Below are 26,322 nucleotides of genomic sequence, written 5' to 3' on the forward strand. Positions count from 1 at the left end.
AGGTTAATGGCAGTGCGATTTATTTTAATACCATCAAGTAAAAATTTTTTTGTTGGAATAATGTTGATTGTAGTTGATGTTGATTACAAATTAAAATATAGGAAACAAATACAATTTAAATTAAAAATAAAACAGACACAACGTTTAGTTCGGTAAATGTCATTAAGGTTAAGTACTAGAACTATCAAATATCGAATGTTATTAATTGACTTTTGTGAAGATGATTAGTTCCATTCAGCTGTTATTTTAGAGGATATATATATATATATACTACGTTTCATAATTTTAAATGATTCGCCATCTGTTTCTTATCCATCTTATTTCTATTTATAGTTCCCAGTGTTTCGTCAAACCTTTCTTTCAAAGATGTCCATGCAATTTATAGATCAATACATAGGTCAATATCCAAATTAAATTCGTAGTTCACTATCGGTTAGATTATGGTCTTACAGATTCCTATCTTAGTCGTTTAATGTACGTTTCGTGATTTAAATATCTGCTTCATAGCTAAGAATACCGTATTGATATGACCAAAGTATTCGTCCATGTGATTAGAAGACCTAAATACTGACTACTGCCACTTATTTTTTAGGAAAAATTCGAAGGAAAATGATAAATAATTTAAGAAATTTTTATGTTGGCAACGCAAAATAAAAGAATGGACTAGCTTTCAGATCGAAGATCTGTCTTGAGTGGTTGTTGACAGAGAAAATTTTCATGAAAATAGAAGTCAGAAAATAGGCACCACTAAGACTATAAAACTAATACTACCTTTAATAGCTAATTATTCTTTAAAAAAAATGCAATATTGTTAAGAATTTTATATTTTAATTTTAGAAAAATGATTTTTTTGTACTTTCACGAGATTTGTATCACAAACATAACAATAAAAATTGATTCATTCCGCACCTGCTAAACATTTACAATAGTGTATATGACACTCCACTCTTTTTACAAGGTAATTTAAGAAATTAGCAAACAAATATTAGTTTTATGATGATTATTTTATGTTTGAGAAATTTTATTATGAGATATTTGCTTTGTTGTGATTTTGTCGGGATATTTTTCGTCGTCAACTTGATTAACACTGAGATTTATCTGAACCCATGGCTGTAGCTGTCCAGATGCATATATACCATAGAATATCGCTCCAAAAAGATAAATTGTCGATGATATATAAAATATTGTTCGCCATTCGTTGATATCGTCCTGAAAGTATAAAATCATGCTATAATAAAATTGTCTACTTATTATAGGTTACAAAGACAAGAAAAAAAAAAGATAATAAATAACATCTTTGTTTCTAAAAATAACTTATTTTTGAGTTTCCTCTAGGTTTTTCATTTAAAAATTTAATTTTTTAAATTAAGTTTATTGTTGCTATTTTGTAAAATGTCCTAAATGTATTTTTGTTACGATGTGTTTCTATTTATTATTTTTTTTATGTTTTTAACTGTAATAGATGTAACGATAATGGATTTTTAAATTTTAAGAAATATTAATTAAAACATATTCATCTTTTACCTCATGTGTTACTAAATATCCAGTTAGTATAGGACTGATAATTCCTGGGACGGTTCCAAAAGAGTTACTAAATCCTACGAGAATACTGGCATATTTGGGAGCTATATCTAATCCATTAACTCTAAAAAGGATCAGAGATATTAATAAAATATAAAGCAATATATAAAACACATAATACAAAGTTTGGCAAATCAAGTTCCGAGGCTATTAATATAACATGTTTGTTTAGCATTTTTCATTTTTTTTTTCCTTTAATATACTCTCCTTTCGCATCCCTACATTGCTCCATATACGAAACAGTCCTACTATAGGTCATCTTGTGACTGTCTGTTGAGTGGCTGCACCGATTTTTGTTTTACGTCCTCCAATGACGCGTGACAGGTTCCTTTTAAGCAAGATTTGATTTTTAGAAACGGCCAGGCCCGACCAGAGGGGGGGGGGGCAAATCCCCGGGGCCCGGGGCCCAAAGGGTCCCGGGCTAGGGCCGTTAGCAAATTTAAAAAAATTCCTTTTATTAAAATATTTTACAACAGATTGAATTTGCTTGCGGTTTTAATTATGAAATTATTATAAGGAATATTATGCATTTGGAAAAGGCAATATGCAAGAAATTATTTCTTTGCATAAGTAACAATTTAATAAAAATATATTGGGAATACATTGCGCGTGGGAGCCCCTGATCGGAAGCTCGCTCTATCGGCCACTGCCACACGATTCGCAGAAGCGCTGACCTTGGCGCGACGTCTGTTTGTTTACGAGTTTACGTCCTGACTCACTACCATTCCCATATACCCCCTTCGTCACAGGTTTCAATTGCAATTTTCGGCTAAATTTATCCCCGGAAGAACGCTTCAAAACAGAAGTTTTTTACACAATAATTGATGTTTTGGTGGCCAACCTGAAAACGAGGTTCACAGCACTGAGAGAAATCGAAATGAAATTTTCATTTTTATGGAAGTATAACGAAATGGAGGAGAATACAATCTCAGAAAGTTGTGTAAGATTCGTCGAAGAGTACAATTCAGATGTAAACAGGGATCTAGTTGATGAAATGATTTATTTGAAAACTGTTAGTAAATCAAACATCTCAGATACGTCGCTGAAAGCAGCAAAACTTTTGAACAAGCTCGTGTCCCTTAATGTGACAAATATTTTCCCCAATGTGTGCATTGCTCTTCGCATATTCTGTTGCCTACCAGTATCCGTTGCTCAGGCCGAGAGATCATTTAGTGTTTTGAGCCGAATTAAGAATTGTTTAAGATCTACTATGGGTCAACAACGATTATCTGATTTGGGACTGTTAAGCATATAGTCGAAACTTGCAAAAACTCTTGATTTCCATCACGTGATCCAAAACTTTGCGGATATGAAAGCAAGAAAAGTTATGTTGTAACTAACAGTTCTATTGTAAATAATTAAAAACAAAGTTTAATTGTTAAAACTGTTTTAATTTTCTTCCGTCCTGTGTCAATAGCATGAGTGTTCACTATTACATATCCCAGTTTATGAGTTATCAGATTTTTGGGAATTGTTTCGTTTAACTGGGTTTCTATAATATTAATAACATCTTTATCAACGTCTGTTTTGCCTTGCAATCCTTAGAAGGCACAGAGTAAAGCGAAATTCTGAATTTGGTTTCAAAAATTAGTTTACGGATTTTATTATCAGATGTCGCTATTTGCGTCTATACGAAGCTATGTTAGAGTTGCTCCCTAAGATAAAAAAGATTTATTTTCACGTTCAGAGCGACTGCGAAAGCCGTTCTGATGAGGCCTATTGAGCCGAAATACGTATAAGCGGATGCGCAATCGCCCTGTACGTGAAATAAAATCCTAACTGTCTTTTCCTTTTTAAACTAATAATATTCTGAAGGAGTTAAAATTTATTTGGACTTGAACGTTTATACTAACATCGGTATTCATAATAAGAGGTAAGTAATCATCTTTGAATGTGCTTATAGTTTAAAGTAGACTTACGTACTATAATCTCAAAATAATGCCATAAACTTCCTTGGCTAATCGCATAAGAATTCATCACCTCTCCTTTGAAAACGGAATGGAGAGTTAACTCTGAAGGGGAAAGATAATGAACCCAGTTGATACTAATTATTACAATATAACACTGATGTTTTCTGTGCAGATTATAATGCCGACATTTTATAATAGAAAGCGAACATCTACGCGTGAGGAGTGCTGAAGAATCATTAAGAAATGCTGTAAGTTCAATTCAAAATAACATCATGAGTTAAAATACGGCATCAATATTCGTTGGAGTCGCTTGGAGTACACTAAAAAGAAGAATTGTTAATAATTGTATAGAAAAAAATCTCTTGGTCCATCGTCACTGCTTCTTCTTAAGGTGCCTTCTCCATTACTGAAGGTTGGCTAAAACTACAGCAAATTGCTCTCTATCTGGAGCTGTTCTTAGTATCGAATGTGTATCCATGCCTGTCCAGTCTCTTAAATTCTTAAACCAGGAGCATTTTCTTCTTCCTGGACCTCTTCTTCCTTCCACTTTCCCTTCCATTATAAGTCGTTTATAAATCGTAGGAAGTTATATTTTTCTCCTTTGTAAATATGTCCTAGACAACTCGTTTTTCTGTTTTTTACAATATTTAGAAGTTCTCTCTCAGTACTCATTCTTCTTAGCACCTCGTTGTTGGTCATTAACTTCGTGCTCTGTACAAGAGATCTTCAGCATCCTTCGAAAAACCCACATCTCAAAGGCTACTATACGCCTCATACTTGTAATTCCGAGAGTCAATATGCGTATAGCAATATGGAATAAATAAACGTTTTTACAAATTAGTATCGGATATCCAACGATAACGTAGAGTTTATTGAGAATTTTTTCATTCGTTGAAATGCGGACCTAGCATATTCTATACGAGCACGTATTTCAACCTCGTGGTCAAGATCGTTTGTTATCCAGCAACCAAGATACTGGAATCTTTGTACTGGTTCTATATGTTTGTTATAGATACAAATATTAATGTCATTCAAAAGTCGTTGTAAACCCTCAGCACTGTCCGCAATAATGACGGTGTCGTCTGCGTATCTTAAGTTGTTTACGTATTCTCCGTTGATTTTTATTCCTTCTTCAATATTTTCGAGGGCATTTTGAAAGATTTTTTCGGAATATATATTGAATAACAGTGAAGAAAGTACACAACACTGACGAACTCCTCTTTTTACTCAAAGCTAGGTATCGTACGTCACTGCTAGGTATCGCAAATAAAAAGAAAATTGTCCAACATATCAAAAAACTGCAAAAATACGGTTTTACGCTACAAGACGTATTGTGAGGTCAAAGGCTTATAAATTGGCTAAACGGGTAAAAATCAAACATAATTTCAATGAAACAAGATAACTAGCATTCATTGATTGGTTGCATTTACGTATTTTTAAATCTCAATTCATAAGTTTCAACGAGAAAATCCAAGGGTAGGTACTTCTCAAGCTCGTGCTCGAAATATGAAAAAGGAAAATTACAAAGTACTTTGATTTGCTTAAAGATATTTTAGTAAAAAGTAACTAGCTTAATGAGCCTAGTAATGTTTATAACATTGACGAGACTGAACTTCAGTTAAAAGTGTTTCTAATGAGCTTATGTGACGAGTGAAATTTTCTTTTTTTTTTGTCTAAGAAATCATTTTTTCTCACAAAACCACCAAGGACAGTATTACTTATATTAGATAGTCACAGTTCCCATTGTAATTCAGTTGAGATGTTGCTCACAAAACCACCAAGGACAGTATTACTCATATTAGATGGTCACAGTTCCCATTGTAATTCAGTTGAGATGTTAGAATTTGCAGAACAGAATATTATTTTACTATGCCTACCTAGTCACACAACACATTATTTGTAACCATTTTTTTAGACAGAGCTTTCTAAAGTCATTTAAAGCATCTTATTACACTTCATATAGCATATTTATGAAAACTAATCCTACAAAGAAAATAAATCTCTACCAAAAAGGTTGCAAATAATTCACAACAAGCCTTGTCTCATCAGGTACCTACTAAAAACGTTTCTCCTCAACCTGGACCATCAAATTTTCCTTCATTTGACTCAGTACAATCGGATAGACCCGAGACTTGCAGTGATCTGCTAGTATCAATTAACCCAAATGATGACATTCATCATCATTATTCTGGCTGTACAACCCTGCGTGGGTCCTAGGTTAGGTTTTTTGTACCCTTAAAACATACTTTAACCAAGCAATATCCTAGTGGTTGAAAGCACATCCTGGGCGCGTTCCTACACAATTACAGATATCCGGCTTGTTCAAGGAAGCATACGGCAAGGCAGCTACAGTGTAAAATAGTTGTAACGGATTCAAAAGTACTGGTATTAAGCCTTTAAATCCGGGCGTATTTCCCGATTATATGTATAAACCCGCGGAAACTACAAATAGACCACTGGAACATATCCCCAATGGGCAACTTGAGCAGCCAACGATTTCAGGTGATATTTCAAATGCTGGGCTATCTAAACAATCACACGATATTTCCACTGCTGGTCCACCTAAACAGCCACAAGATGATACATTTTTGCTTCCTGCAACAAATATTCTACAAGTTACTCCGTCTACACAATCTCACTGCAAGATGCATACATCCATGCAACAAGCCGATGATTCATATCAAATTCCAGTATCTAATATTTTACAAAACGCTATTACAAAACGTATTTTACAGGATAATTGTCTATTCGCCGACAAAAAAGAACGTGCCTCGACTTCCACTCTGTCTGTTTCTATATAGGAAGTTTCTCTGGCTCCAAAAGGTAAATTTATTAGTGGACAGGGAAAAAAGGAAACCAAAGACTGATCAAACATCATTAAATAACATCATAAGCCCAATGATTCTCCAGCAAAGAGAAAACGGCACGTCAGTAAAAGGTTAGTTAAAGACGACAGTTAAGAAGAAAATTTGTTTAACAACACTGAAGATGATAATCTAGAAGAATCTCCATGCATATATTATTATTAAAACGAGCTTTATTTCCACTTCAGAGCTGAAGAAGATTAAGTGCGGTGCAATAATTGTTCTCATTGGGCTCACACTGCTTGTGCTGACGTTCCGAAAAAGTCTTTGGTTTTATTTGGGAGCTATGTAAATTTTTTTTTATTAAAAATAATAAAATTTATGTGTAATTATTTCGTTGATGTTCCCCTAAATGTTTTTAACTCACTTGTATACTCACCCAAATCCAGCCAGAGCAAATCCTCCAAATCCAACACCCATAACCAAGCAAAACGTTATGCCTGCTTGAGACAACCAGAAGCCGGCTCCAAGAATAAACGCCATTTGTAAAAGAAAACCCGCACATGTGAATAATTTTCTCACTTGAGTGGTTGATAAAATTTGCTTCACCATCAGACGGTCTGCAATTTGACCACCGAGTTGCATCATAATCGCCATGGTTAGATAAGGCAATGCTGATATGAAACCAGCTGATTTTATGTCAAACTTCAGAACATCTAAACACAGAAAAAAAATTAATTTTTGGGGAAATCATGAGTAAAATCTTTTCTTCTTCATGTACCATGTCCTTTCAGAGGTTACCATCATAGCTATCTTAATTTTATTCACTACCACCCTAAATAGCATGCTTGTATCAACACCATACCTATCTCGTGAGTTCTTCAACCTTTATGAACTACCATTACACTCTAGTGAGTACTCATTAATTAGATTTTTGTCGAATATAGCATGTGTACATCAGCTTCCAGTACGAAAAGTCTATTGTTTGTCTGCTACCCTTATCCTCCGATTTATTACTTATCCTTAAATTTTAATTGTAAGTTTTAGGGTAGTATTTAACAAGGTGAAACATCTGCAATTTTCTGGGTCTTTTTTATCTCCTTTGTTGAATACTAGAATTAGTTCCCTAGTTCTCCATTCTTCTGATATTTTATTTTGTTTTATAAATTGGTCATACAGAATGCCCAATATCATCCAATTCAGACCACAACAAGTTGATAGAGCTTGCCGTTGATGACGATGGCCTGCTCAACGTCATTCTAAACACAGAAAAAACAGACAAACAGTGACTTTTGGGGATAAATTGGAGGCTCTTGGATCTTATTTGGATTGTTATCGTCCCAAATTCCCCAATTCTTTTTGGTGACATACCCATTCATTCAAAAAGATATCTCCTTGCTAAAGATGATTTTTCTGACGTTTGTACAGGATACAAACTTCGTTGTCTATAGTTGTCTACTTTCAGTTCTTTCGTTACAAAGTCTTGCAAAGTTACGACGCAAAATTTGCTAAGTTATGGTTTGTGAAAGACCGAGTTCTTGTGAGAACTGTGAAAGTGACTGTCTCAGATTCTTCTGCATACTTTTACGGACAGTGGCGATTATTTTAGTAGATCTTGCGTTTCCTCAACTTACGAGTCTTAATAAATTATTAACTCAACCAGTTGGCTCAAATAAATAGGCGAAGTTTTCAGAACATTGCCCAAGCAGAACAACTATTTTGTTTACTATTTGAAGTCCCTATTGGGCGACTTTATATAAAGTTAAATATACAGTCAGAATGTCTAAGGTTGGTGTAAGATATTTGGTAATATTTTACACCTATCTGGTTTTGATCGATGAGAGAGTGTACCGAATGAAATAAGAGGCCTCTGGCCATCACAAAAAATAGACCATCTAAATTATTGACTTACTTTTCATAATTTTAGGTAAGTAGGTGAGCATGGTATAAAACCCCCAAGTCTCGCAGAAAAACCCAACGGCAATAGCCCACACTGGTAAAGAAGTGAACATGGAAAGCCATGGTACCGGCGTATTTTCTTCGTTCTTTTGACTATTTTCACTTTCGATCGATTTTTGTATGTATTCTAGTTCCTTCGCACTAATTGACGAGTCTCCAGCTGGCGTATCAGATACAATAAATATCCAAAATACACACCAAAGTAGGCCAACTGCACCTAAAACAGTATATTGTTAATCAAACCGCAAGTGGTTGGTTGGGTTTATGTTTGTTGATTTGAGTGAGAATGTGATTTATACCTAGCCCGATAATTCCACTAAGTATGTTCCACTTAATTAAAACATTTTTTTCATGCAGTAATGTAGGAATTTTTAAAATTGTTTTATTTTTATAAATTCAAAATATTAAAACAATTATTTTAAATAAGAATTACTCCAATTTTTTTTATTATATTGAAATAATTTCATTGATTTTAATTATAGTAAAACTTTTGTGTTCAATTTATCTAATAACGTTATTAAAATTATCTTCAATATGCTTTTAACAAAATGTTTAAACAACTGTCAGTTCTGCTATGAATTCCTATTTTAAGATGGATGTAGATTTTCATGTGTTTTATTTACTTTGTCAACAGGTTTCATTTTTCAACATATTTTCATTTTCATAATTTAGGATATTTTCATGGTTTACAAATTAGGGGTTGGAGGAATGTGCCTCTCCTCATTTTAATTTACCGTAGAACGGAGTGACTTTGTTAATTTTTTCCGTATTTCTAGCGTAACTTTTGAATGGGTCATCCCAAAAATGTGGAAAAGTCACCATTGGGATGAATTTTATGTTTATTTAATTTAAATTGATAGCATATATGTTTTCAAATTGAGGATTTTTTCAAAAAAAATAAGAAACTGTATATCAAAGCTGTAGTAATATCAATGTCAACCCATTTTTCAAGCCAATTTTTAGATATTTCAATTTTAATTTGGGGGGTGACTTTGATAGCTGCTACAGACACAATAATTAGTATATAATAAATGATTCTAGAAGTAGCTAATACTTTATTGAGGTAAAAAACATTTTAGCAAATTGGTAAAACAATATAAAATATTAAAAAAAGTCAAAAGAATATATCATGAAAGCTAAACAAAATAAGTTATTTTTCTTTAACATCAACTGCCAGGATATATGCATTTCGTTGCTGTTTCATTTGTTTCAACCGATGGGGTCTTCAGAATTGCTAAGATATCAGCGAAAGAAGCATTAAAAACGTCAGTCTACACAACTTTATGTTTATGGGTTTCATCCAGTGATTCAAGTCCAATGAGTTCGTATTCGTCAAAAGGTAATTTCTCTTGTATCCTTCCGGCATATACGTAATTTACACATTTTCGTTTACCTAACATAATTTTTACAAGCACATAAGTTCCAACATTCAATTCAGCAAGGGATGGTTTTGTATTCATCTCATCTTCATATGATTGCTTCTCCACAGAATCTTCATTTTCAATTTCATTTTCGCTTTCACTGGTATAGCTGTTTACTTCCTTAAGCTGAGTAGTGTGCCATCAGCAGCACCGCACATCATTATTGATGTGGCGGCTTTACTATGATTACTGATTTGCTCTGGGTATTTGGTCTCTCTTCTATATAGCAATCGTCTTTTCCCCGGATCATCACTAACGTTGGTTTCATCGTAATTGAAAACGTGCGATGAAGGGGAATTTGAGAGAGTTGTTCTTAAATTATTGAAATATAATTCTATCGTTTCTTTTTGTGACAGAGATTTGCTGACTATGCCTCTCTAAAAAATGGGTTACCCAGTCGTTACCAGGACTTACCCCATTTTTAAATTTAGAAATAATTCTTCCAGTTCTTTCTATAACTCTTAGTGAAAAGTTGTAAATCTAACGTCGATAATGGAAATCTGAAATCGGCACATTTGACAATGCAGGACACGACTTCACTGATCACTAACCAATGCATTACTGCTATTCGGAACAGTGAATGGTTCATTTATACCGTGTGGTTTGGGTGGAGGTTGGCGTGGGCGTTGGCGTGGGAATAGGCTTCTGACGGCAAAATTTTGATTATAGGATGAAGCGGACGATATTTTCTTTATGAGACGTCTCCATGTCGAAGGTAACCGGATGTCGTCATCTCTTTTATTGAGACCTTTGGCCATTTTTTTTAATTTCTATGGCGTCTCGTATAATTCTTGGTTTATAGAAATGGAATATCGCAATTATATTGTTATCAAAACCCTTATCACAAAATCCGAAAAACTGACAGACGAGGACCATAAGAACGAGAAAGTTAAAAAAGCATTAAGGAACAACCCACGGCTTCTCCACGTCTACAATTGCAATGGGACAGAAATTCCGAAACAAATCACCAGACCCAGAAGAAGAAGAAAAACTAATTGACAAAACTATGGTTACGTCCCTCGACACATATTTTTCTTTTAATCAATTTCTTGCTAAATTACCTCAAAAACATTATGACTTTACTAACCAGAATAAATGTTGTATAAACTGCTTGTTTATGTTGATATAATGAAACTGATCTATTAATTAAAAAGAGAATAAAAGAAGCTAAGGAGAGAATGTGAAAAATATGACTTTTTTAACATGCATAAAAGAATTAAAGAATTAACAGGAATGAGAAAAACACTTCAAACTAGGCAACTAAGAGATGAAAGTGGTGCACTTATAACAGATATAAACCAAAAAATGCAGAGATGGGCACAACATATAGCACAACTTTTTGAAGACAAAGAGAGAACAGAAGCACCAAAACAATTTAAGGATGATACCGGGCCTGACATTATATGAGAAGAAATTGAATATGCAATGAAACAAGCTAAAGGTGGTAAATCTCCCGGGCCTGATGAAGTTTCTATCGAATTACTCAAAATTGTGAATGCTGAATCTATTGATCTTCTTTTGGATCTATTCAATACCATATATAGAACAGGTATAATACCTAAAGAATGGCTCCAATCAACATTCATACCGCTACCCAAAAAAGCCAATGCAAAGGAGTGCAATGAACATCGCACCATAGCCTTAATGAGTCATGTCTTGAAATTGTTTTTAAAAGTAATTCACAATAGAATACACAAGAAATTAGATGAAGGCATAAGTAATACACAAATGGGATTTAGGAAAGGACTGGGAACACGAGATGCACTGTTTGCAGTAAGTGTTCTTTAACAGAGATGCTTAGATATAAATCAGGAAGTATATGCCTGTTTCATTGATTTTGAGAAGGCATTTGACAGAGTGCAGCATAATCGGCTTAAAGAAACTTTATTAAATAAAAACATAGACAGTAGAGACATTAGAATCATATGTAACCTCTATTAGAACCAAACAGCAAAAGTGAAAGTTGAAAATGAACTGACCGAGGATATCCAGATTTGCCGTGGGGTCCGCCAAGGGTGTATTTTATCACCCTTGTTATTCAATTTATACAGTGAAGCCATCTCAGAATTAGCGCTTGCCGAGGTCAGTGAGGGCCTTATATTAAACGGTGAGCCACTTTGTAACATAAGATATGCTGACGACACCGTCCTTCTGGCAGGAACACTAGAAGAACTGCAACACCTTGCTGAACAACTATATATATATTGCAACGATTATGGACTAAAAATAAATTTAAAGAAAACCAAGTTCATGGTATTTACAAAAGCACAAAACATCAAAGTTAAGCTAGTACTAGATAATACAGAAATTGAACAAATATCTTTGTACAAATACCTTGGAGCATGGATCACAGAGGTTACTGATCAGACAAAAGAAATAAGATGCCGCATTGAAATTGCACGGTCAACTTTTAATAGAATGATTAAACTTTTTTGTAATCGCGATATCAATATATCGCTCCGAATAAGAAGCATTCGAAATGTGGTGTTACCGACGTATTTTGAAAATATCATGGATGAATCGCAAAACAAACGAACAAGTTCTCGAACAACTAGGAAAAGAATGCGAAGTTTTAAATTTCATAAAAATCAGGAAATTGGAATACGTTAGGCACATCATGAGAGGTGAAAGATACGAACTACTAAGGAATATAATTCAGGGAAAAATCAAAGGCAGAAGAAGCGTAGGAAGACGTAAAATCTCGTGGCCACGCAATCTCCGTGAATGGTTTGGATGCAGCTACGATAGGATTCCAATATTACCCACGGAGGAAACTAAAGCCAACTGAATAAATAAATGGATCACCCATAATTCCATAAATTTTTATCGGCTCTCCTCTTTTTCTACCTAACAGTTCGCTCTGGTATCAGGTTAACTTTTATTTGTTATATCTTTTATTTTTTTACATTTATACTAGTAAACAACTGAAGAGATTAAAAACTCCGAAAATATTTTTAAAATGAAGCATTTAACATAATCTAGTTTGTTTTTGGTGGAATAGTTTCAACGGACTCTCTTATACTCTATTAATATTTACTTCCGCTATAATTATATTCAAAGAATATTTATATAGAAAGTAAAAAATCTTAGATCCGTTAGAATTTTTTATTTTTTTAAATACGAGACGATTTTATTGGAGTGACCTACATATACACATCTCTAACCATTATCATATTAATTATTCAATTTTTTATATATTTTTTAGAGAGATGAACGTTCATTTTTTCATTTGTAAAAACGTTCTTTTAATCATAAATTATTTACACGCATACTAAGCAGATAAAACAGTCTTAAATTAAATTAAATTTAGATGTTGATATGGTTTTAAAAAGTCTCCACCGGCGGAAAAAAATCCTAAAATATTTTCTGATAGTTGATGGGGAAGTCGAGTAGATTCAAAATTATCAGTTCCAATCCTTCTTCTTCTTAGAGTGCCTGTTTGTTCCGAACGTTGGCGATCATTCTGGTTATAATGACTTTGTTGGTTGCTATACAAAATAGCTGTGTTGAGGTCTTTCTATACTGCTAACCTGAGAAGCCAGGATATTCTTCTTCGTCCTGGGGCCCTTTTTTCGTCAATTTTACCTTGCAAAATGCATTGGAATAGCTCATCTCTGCCTTGATTTCTCATTATATGTACCAAGTACTGCAGCTTACAGCCCTTCACGATGTTGACCAAATCCGCAATTGTGTTCATCTTCCGTAGTACTTCTTCATTGGTGACTTTGTCTGTCCATGGTATTTTTAGGATCCTTCTGTATAACCATAACTAAAAAGCCTTGGTAGAGTTTCCGCCTTCAATATCCACGTTTCTACTCCGTACAGAAGCACTGAGTACACGTAACATTTAAAGAGCCCTATTTTTGTTTCTAGGGTGAGGTCATGGCTCTTGAACACAGAGCTCATAGTCAAGAATGTATTTTTTGCCTTTCCGATATGACATTTAATCTCTTCGGTATTGTCCCACGACTCATTGATTATAGTTCCCAAGTAGTTGTACTGTGAGACACGTTCAATTCTCATTTGGTTCACATACAGATTTGCTACAGTTATGTTTTCCTTGCTGGTGATCATTAGCTTGGTTTTGCTGGTGTTTATATCCAGTCCATATGTTCTACTCGTTTCCTTTATTTTGTTCATTAAGTTTTGCAGACATTCTATGGTATTGGAGAACACTAGTTTATTAAGCTTTACTCCATTTATTTAAATGACTTAATTAATATCTTTTAGAACCTTTTCAAAAATGTGCTCTGAGTACAGACTGAATATCAGTGGTGAAATTATGCACCTCTGTCTTACTCCCCTTAAGATTTTGACCTGATCTGTATATTCTCCATGTATTCGGAGCACCGCTGATTAGCTCCAATACAGGTTAGCTATTAATTGAAGGTCTCTTCCGTTAATTCCTGTCTTTTCAGCACTTCCATCATTTGTCCATGCCTGACTCTATTTAAAGCCTTCTCATAGTCAATTAAGCATGCAAAAACATTACAGCTGTTATCTCTACATTTCTGAAACAATATCTGCACGCTAAATAAAGCTTCCCTCGTACCAACGGGGTTCATAAATCCAAACTGATTGGGAGCAATTTCTTCCTTGCATTTCCGGTAAATTCTTTTGTGGATGACTTTTAAAAACAGCTTCAGCAGATAGCTCATTAGGCTTATGGTCTTATAATCTTCACAAACTTTTGCTACTGGTTTTTTGGTCAATGGTATGAACTTCGATTTGAGCCAATCTACTGCTATTTCTACTGCCTTGTATAAATTTCATTAAATATTTCAGTTACATATTATTTTTGCCAATCTTAAGCCCAATAAAGAAGAAGTGTTATGAGGATTACATTTTCACATCATTTCATATTCAAGTAGATAGATCTAAGACGAAGTAAGGTGTTGGTTGTGGTGTATTTATCCAATATACAAACCAATCATTGATATATGAATTACCACCTGTTTGTAGCATTTATACTGCCGAGCTTTTTTCAATTATCAGAGTGTTACCACGTTAACATCCAATAACATTCATGAAGAAGTAATATTAACAGATATTAAATCTGCATTAGAGTTTACAAAAAACACAAAATTTGAAGGAATGAAGTGTCCTATGTTATGTTGTTTAAAAAACAACATTTATTTTGGGTGAGAGGCCATTTAAGTTACACCAGGAAATGAAAAAGCTGATACTCTAGCTATGAAACCAGTACAAAATGAAGTCTTCTGCAATATTTATACAGTAAGGATATATTTAACTCAATAAAAAATAAATTAAGGCTAAAATGGGAGATTATTGTTGAAAACTTGCAAAATACGAATTTCCAGATACATCCCACTTTACCACTCCCACTTTAGTTACAGCTTTAAAGATCAAAAGTTATCTAATTTATTATACATCTTGAGATGCATCCTACGTGCAAAACTATTCCAAGATGCTTTCGTTTCTTATCACCTCTGCGTAAAAGGCGTGGTTCATTCCCTACGAAGGGTAGGAAAATAGGAAGAACCAATCAAGCATTCGTACCTCGAACACCCAGCGTTGATTGTGTCGAAAATATATTTACTGCCCGGCAGACGTGGACTTTCCTTTTACTGCGTTTGAGACTTTGACCACTTTGACGTGGCTCTTCATCTTTCTGATATCTGCAGCGTTTAAAAGTTAAGTGAGTTTTTTTTCTAAATTGATAATGATTTGTAAGTTATGCTCATCGATTTTTTTGTTATCCACAATCATATATTTTATTTCATTGTTTACTACCTTAATTAATTGAACAACTATATCTGACATTTCCTACAAAATCATAATGTGTATATACATAAACACGGACTTACCGATAAAAAACAAGAAGTGGTAACTTAAATTATAGACGAAATCCAAGCAAAAAGATCAGAATCAATAGACTGGCCAATAAAAGGCAAAATCTACTATCACATAACTATGCCATAACAATGCTTCCCCATATAAAAAGGGTTATTATCGATATTGAAACTACAGACCGATAAGCTATTCTAACTACATAAAGCTACAAATAATTAGAAAAGAAACTACAAATCCCAATCTCTCGATATTGCGACTCTCGAAAGCTCACTGGAGAGCTAAAGGTCATATTAAAATAACTGCTGGCAATGCAGTCTACGTTTTAGGCCCAGATAATGCAAGAATGAAAGAAGCCGCAATAATTGTATCCAAACTAAACGACTGCGCCATTTGATATGATACTCTTGACAGAATTATTTCCATTAAAATGCGAATATCCATCAATAATCTACACCTTATACAGATATACGCTCCTATAACAGCTGAACAAGAAAAAGACATTGACAGGTTCTTTGGTCGTCTAGAAAAAACATATTTGTACTATTCCCAATTGTAAATTGGGAATTGTAAAATCCTAGGAGATTTTAACGCCAAAGTAGGACCATCTAACGAAAATATTGAAGGGTATTGGGTAGCATTGGACTGGGGCAGATAAATATGAGGAGTAGCCGTCTCATGGAGATCTATGTAGAGCATCAAAAGCAGAAAAAAATAGATTATCAGAAGCCATTCGATTATACAAACTCGATAAATATTTGATCCATTTTAATAGAGATGAGCGCTGATACACGTAAAAGACGTGGTTAAACGTAGAAATTTATACCAGTCCAATATGGCAACGGTAGAGTAAATCAGAAGTCATCATCATCATTATCATCATCATCATTCTGACTTTATAACCCTATTTTTTTCTATGAGACTCATATTCACTACTGCATGAGTCTGAAGATCCATCTTCCGATAGTCCTTTACGGAACACTATCTTCTTTTTTAGTTCCACTTTTTAACAAAAAACTGAAGAGAAAATACTCTTAGCTTCGTTAGAGGTTCGAACTGATACTGACTGAAGTATGTTAGAAATTATAACCTAACCTGATTGTGAACACGTGGTTTACCAACTTCTGATTTTGTTTACCACAGATCGTTTACACAAATTTATACATAAGAAAGCACGGCAAATGCGATCCTCGACGAGCCACAGCTTTAGGAACACGACACTTCGCTGTGGCCTGATAAGTACACACGGTCCCAGATAAAAATAGAGTGAGTGCCAATATGGTACACATGGGGCATAACGTGTTAAAATTATCTCAGCTACATTTTATATTTGAAATATTTTTTTCTACAGCGTACAGATTCTTGTTAAATCGATGTTTCATCCCTAGACGACGGGGTTTTAGGGGAAAGTCCGGGGTATGAGTGAAAAACTTTCTTGCATTCTTTTTTGGATCTCAAAATTGACATCCTTAGCAAAATTCAGCTTGTTTGTGTGATTGTTAGAAGGTCAGTACCATAATATTTTTATAACTGTAATATACTATTTCTCAGTACGAATTATATAATATTTAACCACTGTTATTAAGCAAATAATTAATTTTTTTAGCAATAATTTTTATAGGTAAAATAATATATAGTCTTTATATTTCAACCTATAGATTTATATCTTACCAAACGTATAAAATATACTTTCCCAGCCCATGGATGCCGCAAGGAGAGAACACACAGGCATCGCTACAACAGTTCCTACAAAGCTTCCGGAATACGATATCGTTATCAAACGACTTCTTTCCAATGGAGGAGACCATTGAGCCCAAACGGCGTTTATCGCGGGAACAGTAACACCCTATAAGAAAAATAGCTTTAAATCTATAGAAGATTTATGACTATACTGCCCTATTAAGAAAGAACCCCGTATCTCCAAAATTTGAAAAATTGGGATATTTGCACCATATGAATCATTATGATTTATATAACATATCCACATAGAGAATAACCCGTATTTTACATTTCTAAATATTTTATGAAAGAAAATAGTTTCCCCGTAAACGCCAAAAATGACTATTATGCTTAGTATAAACCTGGCATTTAACGCTTCGTAGTAAGAACCTGGTATATGCTCAGCAGATACGGGTTTTTAACGTAGGATAAAACGATATGCGAGGTTTTTTCTAAGGAATAGAGCACATCGCTAATAGTTTCCACCACCAAGTGGAACTATCGTTAAATAAAAAGAAGAAAGTTTATGATTATCATGATTTCGTCGAGGCCGTTAAAACGTGTAATTTGAATCGTGTGGTGGTGAAAAAAATGGGGGTTTCCGATTTTCTTATTTGGAAAAACTTATCATCATTGTCAAAATTAAAGAAAACAGAGTCATGTATTTACCTTATCATAAATTGTTAAAGTAATTGTGAAGAGAGAGAGCAAAATTTTACACGTTAAGATTGACGATAGAGAGGAGTTGATAGAGATAGACTTTTTGCAGGCCAGAGTGTTAAAATCTGGGATAAAGGACCTTACACCTGTGACGAAACCTTCTGGGATTGCTAAGAAGAGAAAATAACAAATAATAAAAAACTTAGGTCAAATTATACCGGCGAACCACCATCAATTTTAGGAAGAATTGCCAACTTCCGATTAATAATAATTTTCATTTTGTATTTTTAAATAAACGTTTTTCGTAATTATTTATGTTTTATTTAACAAATGTTTATAAAAAATATTATTAAAATATTTAAATGTTTTGCCTTTCGAGGCAGTTATATAAATTTTATAATAATTACTGGATAATACGTGGTTTTAGCTAAGTAAACTTGACATAATTCTTTGCTTTGTTAGCCCGTATGTCGCATAACTAATGTCCATATGGTAATTTTGTAATTTTTTTTTTGAAAAAGGTTATTTACGATGCTACACACTCTACCCCAAATGATTTTGTGTTATTATTGTACCAAAAACACTAGGGATTAAACAAAAATCTTTAATCGCGGTTTTCTCAAAACTCGCTATAGTGGAGATACGGGGTTCTTTTTTAATAGGGCAGTATAAGAAACAACGAGTTCTAACTCGACGTTTAAAATGTCCTAAAAAATTGAGAAAAAAATATTGTACCATTTAAATTTTCTTAACACTTACTTCAAATATTCCTTCAGCAATTCTTATAGCTATTAAAAAGTAGGCACTGCTTTTGGCCGCAATTGGCGTAAGCAACGTGAGTAAAGCTGTAACACCTACACCGATCAGAAATATATTTTTTCCTCCAAACTTAGTCGCTAAGTATCCTCCAATTACTTGGGTGGTAAGATATCCATAGAAAAAAGAACTTAAAATGTATCCTTGAAGCTGAGAGTTCCAGTCGAATTCACTTTTCTAAAAACGGGGAGGCACTTAAAAAATAGTTTGATATAAGGTTGAATGCTCGAATAAATGCACTTTGATAAAATAAAGGAAGATATCGAGCACAGTTTTATTAATTAAATCTTGCACAAGTACTTTCGCTCACTAGAGCATCCTCAGGGGCATTTCGTCAATTATGGTCGATCCAACAATCCCAGAATGTCATAAACATAAAATTAAACATAAAGTTAAACATAACACTACACTAAACAAGGACAAACAGTTTAAAATTATTTAAAAGGTCGAAGCTACATTCTGGCACAGTATATTGCTTATAAAGAATCAGTAGGTTCACTCTGCCGCCAGTCCTTTGTTCTTCATGTTCCATTTTTTTCACGCGCATTACTTCCACGCGCAGATAAATTCCAGTTTTTGATACACTGCTCAATATAATTTTTAATACACTGCTCGAAAATAAATAGGAAAAAAGTGACTTGTGGCGAAATAAAATTTAATTAGATTTTCGGAATAATGAATACTTTCCTAAATTTAGCGTTTTCGACAATTATCAATAGTTTCCCAAAAAAAATTATTACTGTTTGTCCTTCAAAATGTATTATGTTGAATCCATTAGTTTTGATTAATCGAATATTAATTTTTTGTATTCATTAGAAAATCACACTGTATTCACTGTTACTGGTGAGAAATCTCATAAAACGAAGAGCTAATGAGGAAACTAATTTCTGTAGATGAAAAAATAGTAATACATTCGAATTATAAATTATATTTTGAAAATTTGAATTTTACAATACCAGTTATAATAAAAATAGGATTATAAAAACACAAGTAGCGAACTATGAATACAAGTTAGAATAGAATATATATATTTTCACAATCACAACTTATTAATAACAAAATAATGAAATGAAAAAAGTCATATAGCCTAAAGATCCCTCTGTAGGATCACTACGTTCATAACGTAGTTAGTCAAACTCATATTTTTACGTACATTTAAAATTGAAAGAATCTATCTATATAAAAGGCTAGGATGAAAAGTCACACTGTTTATTCAGTAAGGTAACTACGCCACCTAGAAAAGAAATCTGAACTACCAACATCTACCAAAATTAAATGTAATTAATTAAAAGCTGTAAAAACGCTGTTGAGGCAGAAAAAATACACTTTCGACATTGGAGCGTGTGATACGTTAAATGAAAGGGCACTACACAGTATCTTCAATATTAATGAACGTATAGCGACATACGAGATATGATAGGGTACTATGAATAAAAATAGATTTACCATAAGACAAATTTTGATTTTTTGACTTAAAGAAGGCCTCAGGTTCAGTACAAAATAAACAACTGATTGAATCCTAACATGGGACATGGCAAATGAAAGGGGAGGATATAACGAATATATTCAGATAGAAAAAATAAACAAGGCGACTATTAAAAGGGCACTACGCAGTATCTTCAATATTAATGAACGTATAACGACATACGAGATATGATAGGGTACTATGAATAAAAATAGATTTACCATATGACAAATTTTTATTTTTTGACTTAAAGAAGGCCTCAGGTTAAGTACAAAATAAACAACTGATTGAATCCTAACATGCGACATGGCAAATGAAAGGGGAGGATATAACGAATATATATAATAATAGTCTCCCGTTTTTATACCGCTGTCGCGGCTTTGGGAGTATAGCAGGGTAGTCTGCTATATCTAGGGCCTACGGTATACAAGGAAGGTAACATGGCCAGTGCTACGCTTCAACCGTCTATTATTACCCCTGGTTTTACCCAAGGTACTCATTTTTATTGAGGCTGAGTCGACCTGGGGCCTATAGACATTTTTAAAATGTCTAGATGTTCTTGCCGGCGGTGAGATTCGAACCCCGGACCACCGGCGTGCGAGTCAAGCATCCTACCACTTGCGCTACGCAGGCATGTCCCGTGAAATTCTATTGAACTATAACCGTCTATAGCGAGGCAAATTTGGTTATAACGACAGAAAATAAGATCCAAAAACGTGTTTTTTACGTTTTTGGTCGGGTCGTGGCTATAAATAAATACCTTTTCAAACAGCCCCTCAATAAACTTAACTCCAGCCCGAAATAAACTTCTTTACAATGAATAAATACAACTGTTTCACATCTTTAAAAAATATGATAGAATGATACTGGACAATTTAAAGCAGTTAAAAATGACAGAGTTCTTAAAATTGCAGAAGCAATAGTTTATGTTATCCTTGAAAATACATTATGTAGTTGGAAAAAATATAAGTACATATTTTTTGTTTTAACGTATATCATTGATAATAAAAGTAAACAACTCTTTTATGTTTTAATATATTTCATTGACAATAAAACTAAATAACTTTTTTTCAAAAACGCCATTCAAACAATATTTATTAGCATCTTATATTGCTCCGAATGGCTTCACTGTAGGAAGTTAATGGTTTAGAAAATTACATATTCATATGTATGCGCAGTATTATTGTTGTCTGATATAACGAGATCGGCTTATAACGAGGTAATTAGTCTGTCATTTCAGTTCTCGTTATAGAGGGAGTCTACTGTATATTTTCCTCAAGGCATCGCGCACGGTGTTACAATTTTTTTTTTGTAAAATATGTATATGAATGTTTAAAGTTACTTTTACGAAATAATAATTTGTTTTATGAGAAGCTACAAATTTTGAATAAAAGTATAAACTTGCCATAGTAAGTAAAATGTGAACTTGTAAATCATAAATTGTAAATTTCCGAAGAAGTTTTTATTGTATATGCTTTTAATTATTATCTTTAATTTAATTAAAATATATGAATTTTTATATAATTTCAATGCATTTCTATAATTTTATGTGAGAGTATTAAAAAAAATGAAGATATGAAAACTGTGACACCATTTAAGCTTACATTAAATGCCAAATACAAGTTTGGTTATGATGGGTGCCCTAAACTAATCATTGCCCCAACTTTGTGTTTTGTGACTCGTTTTAATTTGGAGGTTCATTTCAGAATGTGTTTGTTCTTTCTTTTTTCTAACTAGCACTGTTGCGTACTTTTTGTCTCTCTCCTCTCTTTCTTATGGTTGAATATTTCTTCCTTTTCTATTGTCCACTCATTCTGAAATAATTTCATTTTTTCTTTGATTAGATTCATTTCTTCAGCGTTCATTTTTATGTTCAATTTCAGTTCTCTTGTACCTGCTTAATGTTTTGGTGTTCAAGAATGAGTTAAAATTTTCAGTTTTAAATTACTTTTATTGGTCTTAGTTGAAGATCTGATGTCTTGGTTTAAAAATTTAATAGTATAATAAATTCTTACTCTCACAAACAGTGCTATTAGATAATCTACCGGAAATTCCTGACAAGGTTTTGGAGGTTCTATATTGGAAAGCATATTTTTAAATTTTTTCCAATGTCTTGACTTGTAGCCATTTCTGGAAAATATTCACAAAACACATTCTCTAGGGCATGGATGTATGTTATAAAATTCATATTGGGCATTTGTAAATTACCAAATGTATCATTTTCTGCATTTGGGTATGCCTTAAAAAAACTATATATTGTTGATTCACTCAAATCAGTTTGTTCTTTACCATATTGTAAACATGAAGGACATTTGTGTTTCTCTAAAATTTTTTTCATGAAATAGCCTCCTACATATACAAAACCATTCTTTTCGCTTATGTTTAAATTGGTGTAGTCTCTAGATTCTATTTTCAAAGATTTGAAAATATTTGGCTCAGGTATGAGTATTTGACATCTTTCAATTACTTCTGGTGTTATATTGGCCAAAATTTTATCAAATTCATCAAGACAATTTGTATTGCAAATAATAAAACCACTTAGAAAACTGGAGAAATATCACAGTAATATGTATTAAAAACGAAATAAACTTATAAAACCAACTAAATAACAACAAATAAATGAAATTTATATATAAATATAAATTACTGAAATAACTGTAATTTCTAGTTTCACAGCATAAACACAAACGTGTTTGGGTAAAATCAATGTTGCCAAATGTAATCAATCAATGGATAGATACTTATGATTAATTATTTGAGAATAGATTAAGTCAATTAGACAATATGATTTTTCAAACTTTAGAAGTGTGTATAGTGGCTATGTAAAGAATTTTACCATTTATGAAATTTATTTTCCTCTTTTTGAAGAACTTCTATAATAATTATTTTATTATAAATTTGAAATATTCTTTGAAACTGATGGAATATTTTAAATCTTGCAACAGCGGCATTTTTCGCCAAATCTATTGCGCATATCTTCCAGGAGTGGATTCGAAATTGGAACCGTGAAAATGCGAGAGTGAACCTACTGATTCTTTATAAGCAATATACTGTGATTCTGGTCGGCAACAGGAGAGGGAAACTCTCTCATTCTCTCTCCTGTTGCCGACCAGAATGTAGCTTTGACCTTTTAAGGTCGCTTATATTCTTTTTGTATGCAGTCTAAAAAACAGAATAACAAATATTGGTGAAAAAGAAACCACCATATTTACTAAAACTGAAAAAATCTTAAAAATCCACAATTGCTTCACAAGATAAATCGTGCATAAGTATTTTTAAGAAACGGATAAAAGGATAAAAGCGCCGTGTTGCCGTTTTTATCGAAATATTAAAATAACAGTTAAATTTAAAGTTTAAAGGGAATTCCAACTTTTTGACCTAAACGTTCACTTTATAATATAAAAAAACAACCTGTGATGTTTTAAAATCCTTAGAACAGTAGTTTTGGGTATGTTTAATTCTATAGAGATTTGCCGACTACTTATATGTGGATTCTGTTGAATTAAAGCAAGAACATTGACTGAATTATCTTCGGTCATACCTCTACTACGTCGTTTAAAACAAGGACGATGAAAATTACTAGTTTCTCTTAATCTTCTTGCCTTTCTTTCAAATACTTCTTTGCCATAATGTCTCCTGTTAGGATATCTTACAGAATATATACGTGAGGCAATAGCGGCATTTTGGTGACATTCGAAATAAACTCCAATCATATCACACAATTCTGCATTAGATATACTCATCACGAATTATTAGTACTGAAAATTAATTGCTAATATTACCAATATTAATATCTATTAAAAGGAGTGCTAATATTTGTTGTTCTGTTTTTTGGACTACATCCTTATCGTGTAGTTCTCCACCAAGCTTTACATGGGAGAGATTTTGATGCAAGGCTGGATTACTGCAATTGAATGTTAGGTCTGCTAGAAGAACAACTGCGTATCATGTCAAAGGTTTTGTGGACAGACGAGGCTACGTTTAATAGTGCGGGTGGTGTTAATCTGCATAATATGCATTATTGGGCTGAAGAAAATCCGCACTGAATACATGAGGTGCAGGTTCAAGGTAGATGGAGTCTTAATGTTTGGTGTGGTATAGTTGATGGAAAGATCGTAGGTCCATATTTCTTTGATAGAACTTTAAATGGCGAAACATATTTGAATTTTCTGGAAAATCAGTTGCCTGCTTTATTGGAAGATATTTCCTTACAAACAAGAAGAGATATGATATTACAACATGACGGGTGTCCTCCGCACTTTTCCAGACCAGTTCGAGATTACTTGTATACAAGTTATCCAAATAAATGGATTAGAAGGGGAAGTATATTTTCACGCCCAGCTAGATCTCCAGACTTAACATGTCTGGACTTTTATCTGTGGGGAAGACTGATGGAATTACTGTACCAAACTCGACCAACCACGCGAGACGACATGAAACAGCGCATTATAAACGCAATTAATAGTATATCAACAGCTGAGATTGAAGCAGCTGTTATGTCTACGCGCGAAAGATTACATCTTTGTGTGGACAACGATGGAAAACAATTTGAACATTTAATTGGACATTACGTTTTATTGATCGAGATATTTGTATGATCTTTTACATATTTAATTTTAAGTTATAATAAAGGGTGAGTCAATACTATACTTACTTATGCTTATGCGTTTTTATTCATATCTCGAGTTCGACAAAAGCTATCAACATGCGGTTTGCGCCATTTTGTTACGTATTTAATCTAGTTCCATTATAATTTACAATCAATAGGTGTTTCTATTAAATATTTTAAAGAAAAACAAACTTTAATTTTTTCTATTCGAAAGTACCCTCTACCTATGACAATTAAAGCTAAATGCAATGTTTTATAGTAGATGTAAATTATATCATCCACACTCTTTCTAATGACACTAATTTCGATAAAATCGGTTGATCACAATCAAAGTTATGGGTATTTATCCACAAATACGGAATTTAGGCCTCTTTACAGTTTACTTATTTAACACTTAGTATATTTGGGCATATTTCACAAAAAACTGGTTTTCAAAGTTTTCTTCACAGGTTACGCCCCCTAGCGGTTACCCGAGAAACTTGAAAGTTATTTGCAGCGATTTTTCTTGGCCACGTTTACTAAGGAATTTTTTCTCCTAAACTTATAACATGAATAGTTTCTGATATATAGCTGACAGATCGGCTTATTGGACCACCCGGTATATCCTACATTGCCTTATATGCCCAGTTCTTTTCATTTTAGTGTTAAAAATGATTTATTACATAATATAGTCTTTCATCATCTTAAATGTATTAAATAGGGTTACGCCCTTATGATTAATATAATTGTGACTAAACATAATACTAATGTTGAGAAATACACGAATAAAAATTTAATTTTAATATGTATGTTAGAGCTTTTTCTTGTTTTTAAATAACAGTACTTTAGAAATAAAAGTACATTAACCCAATGCTAATTTCCGATCATCTCTATTATTGTGTAAATAAGCAACAATCAGTAAACAAACTGTACAACCAAATGCAAATATTTTGGTTAAATTTATCCCTAGTACTTAAAGCAATAAAGGTAATAATGATGTCGTTATCAATAAACATATCAAACCAGTTTTCACGAAAAATATCAGATATTTAACCCGTAACATCAAACGTTTGGTGAATAACACAAAAAGTATTATTAAAACCCAGCAGCAAAGTTGTTTTTAATAGAAAAATATCAAGTCAGGTAATAATGTTAATTGATTTCACTAATATGGCTTGCATAATTAAAAAAGTAAATAACATAACTATGTTGTGCTTAAATAATTTATCCACCAAGGTTGTCTTAATATAAGAAATAATGACTTGCCACAACTGTGTCACCGGTCTCCAGCGTTATATTTTTCTTCTGCGTCATGTCCACAATGGCCACACTTAAGTTCACTCTCAAGGTGTAAAGATTGAAGAATCCAAGAAAGGCTAATAAAGCTACCATGTACCTTCTGGTCTTCCAAAATTTCCAAGATACATCTGATCTAAAACATAAAATTAATAGAAAATATATGTAATTTAAAAATAAACAACCGCCAACAGTATAAAGCACCAACTTATATCCAATAAATAAAAAAAGGCTTTTACAATTAGTCATAAAAGCGCTGTGCCGTATGAGGATTGATTGATTACTTCAGGCG

At 33.1% G+C, this 26,322-nt stretch overlaps 1 protein-coding gene across 1 annotated transcript in view; it reads right to left on the minus strand.

Moving 5' to 3' along the window:
* Positions 1–839: 839 nt before the first annotated feature.
* LOC140435695 (uncharacterized) overlaps positions 840–26,322 on the minus strand; it is a 75,786-nt gene continuing 50,303 nt past the window's right edge. The window contains exons 14-20 of the mRNA XM_072524416.1: positions 26,001–26,166; positions 18,625–18,858; positions 17,158–17,332; positions 8,208–8,471; positions 6,735–7,011; positions 1,525–1,645; positions 840–1,209 (exon numbers count right to left, since the gene is read on the minus strand). Of these exons, the coding sequence (XP_072380517.1) occupies positions 1,006–1,209; positions 1,525–1,645; positions 6,735–7,011; positions 8,208–8,471; positions 17,158–17,332; positions 18,625–18,858; positions 26,001–26,166 (1,441 nt within the window). The 3' untranslated portion in view covers positions 840–1,005. The remainder of the gene's footprint in view (positions 1,210–1,524; positions 1,646–6,734; positions 7,012–8,207; positions 8,472–17,157; positions 17,333–18,624; positions 18,859–26,000; positions 26,167–26,322) is intronic.

Source organism: Diabrotica undecimpunctata, chromosome 3, assembly GCF_040954645.1.
Source record: "Diabrotica undecimpunctata isolate CICGRU chromosome 3, icDiaUnde3, whole genome shotgun sequence".
Lineage (NCBI taxonomy): Eukaryota > Metazoa > Arthropoda > Insecta > Coleoptera > Chrysomelidae > Diabrotica > Diabrotica undecimpunctata.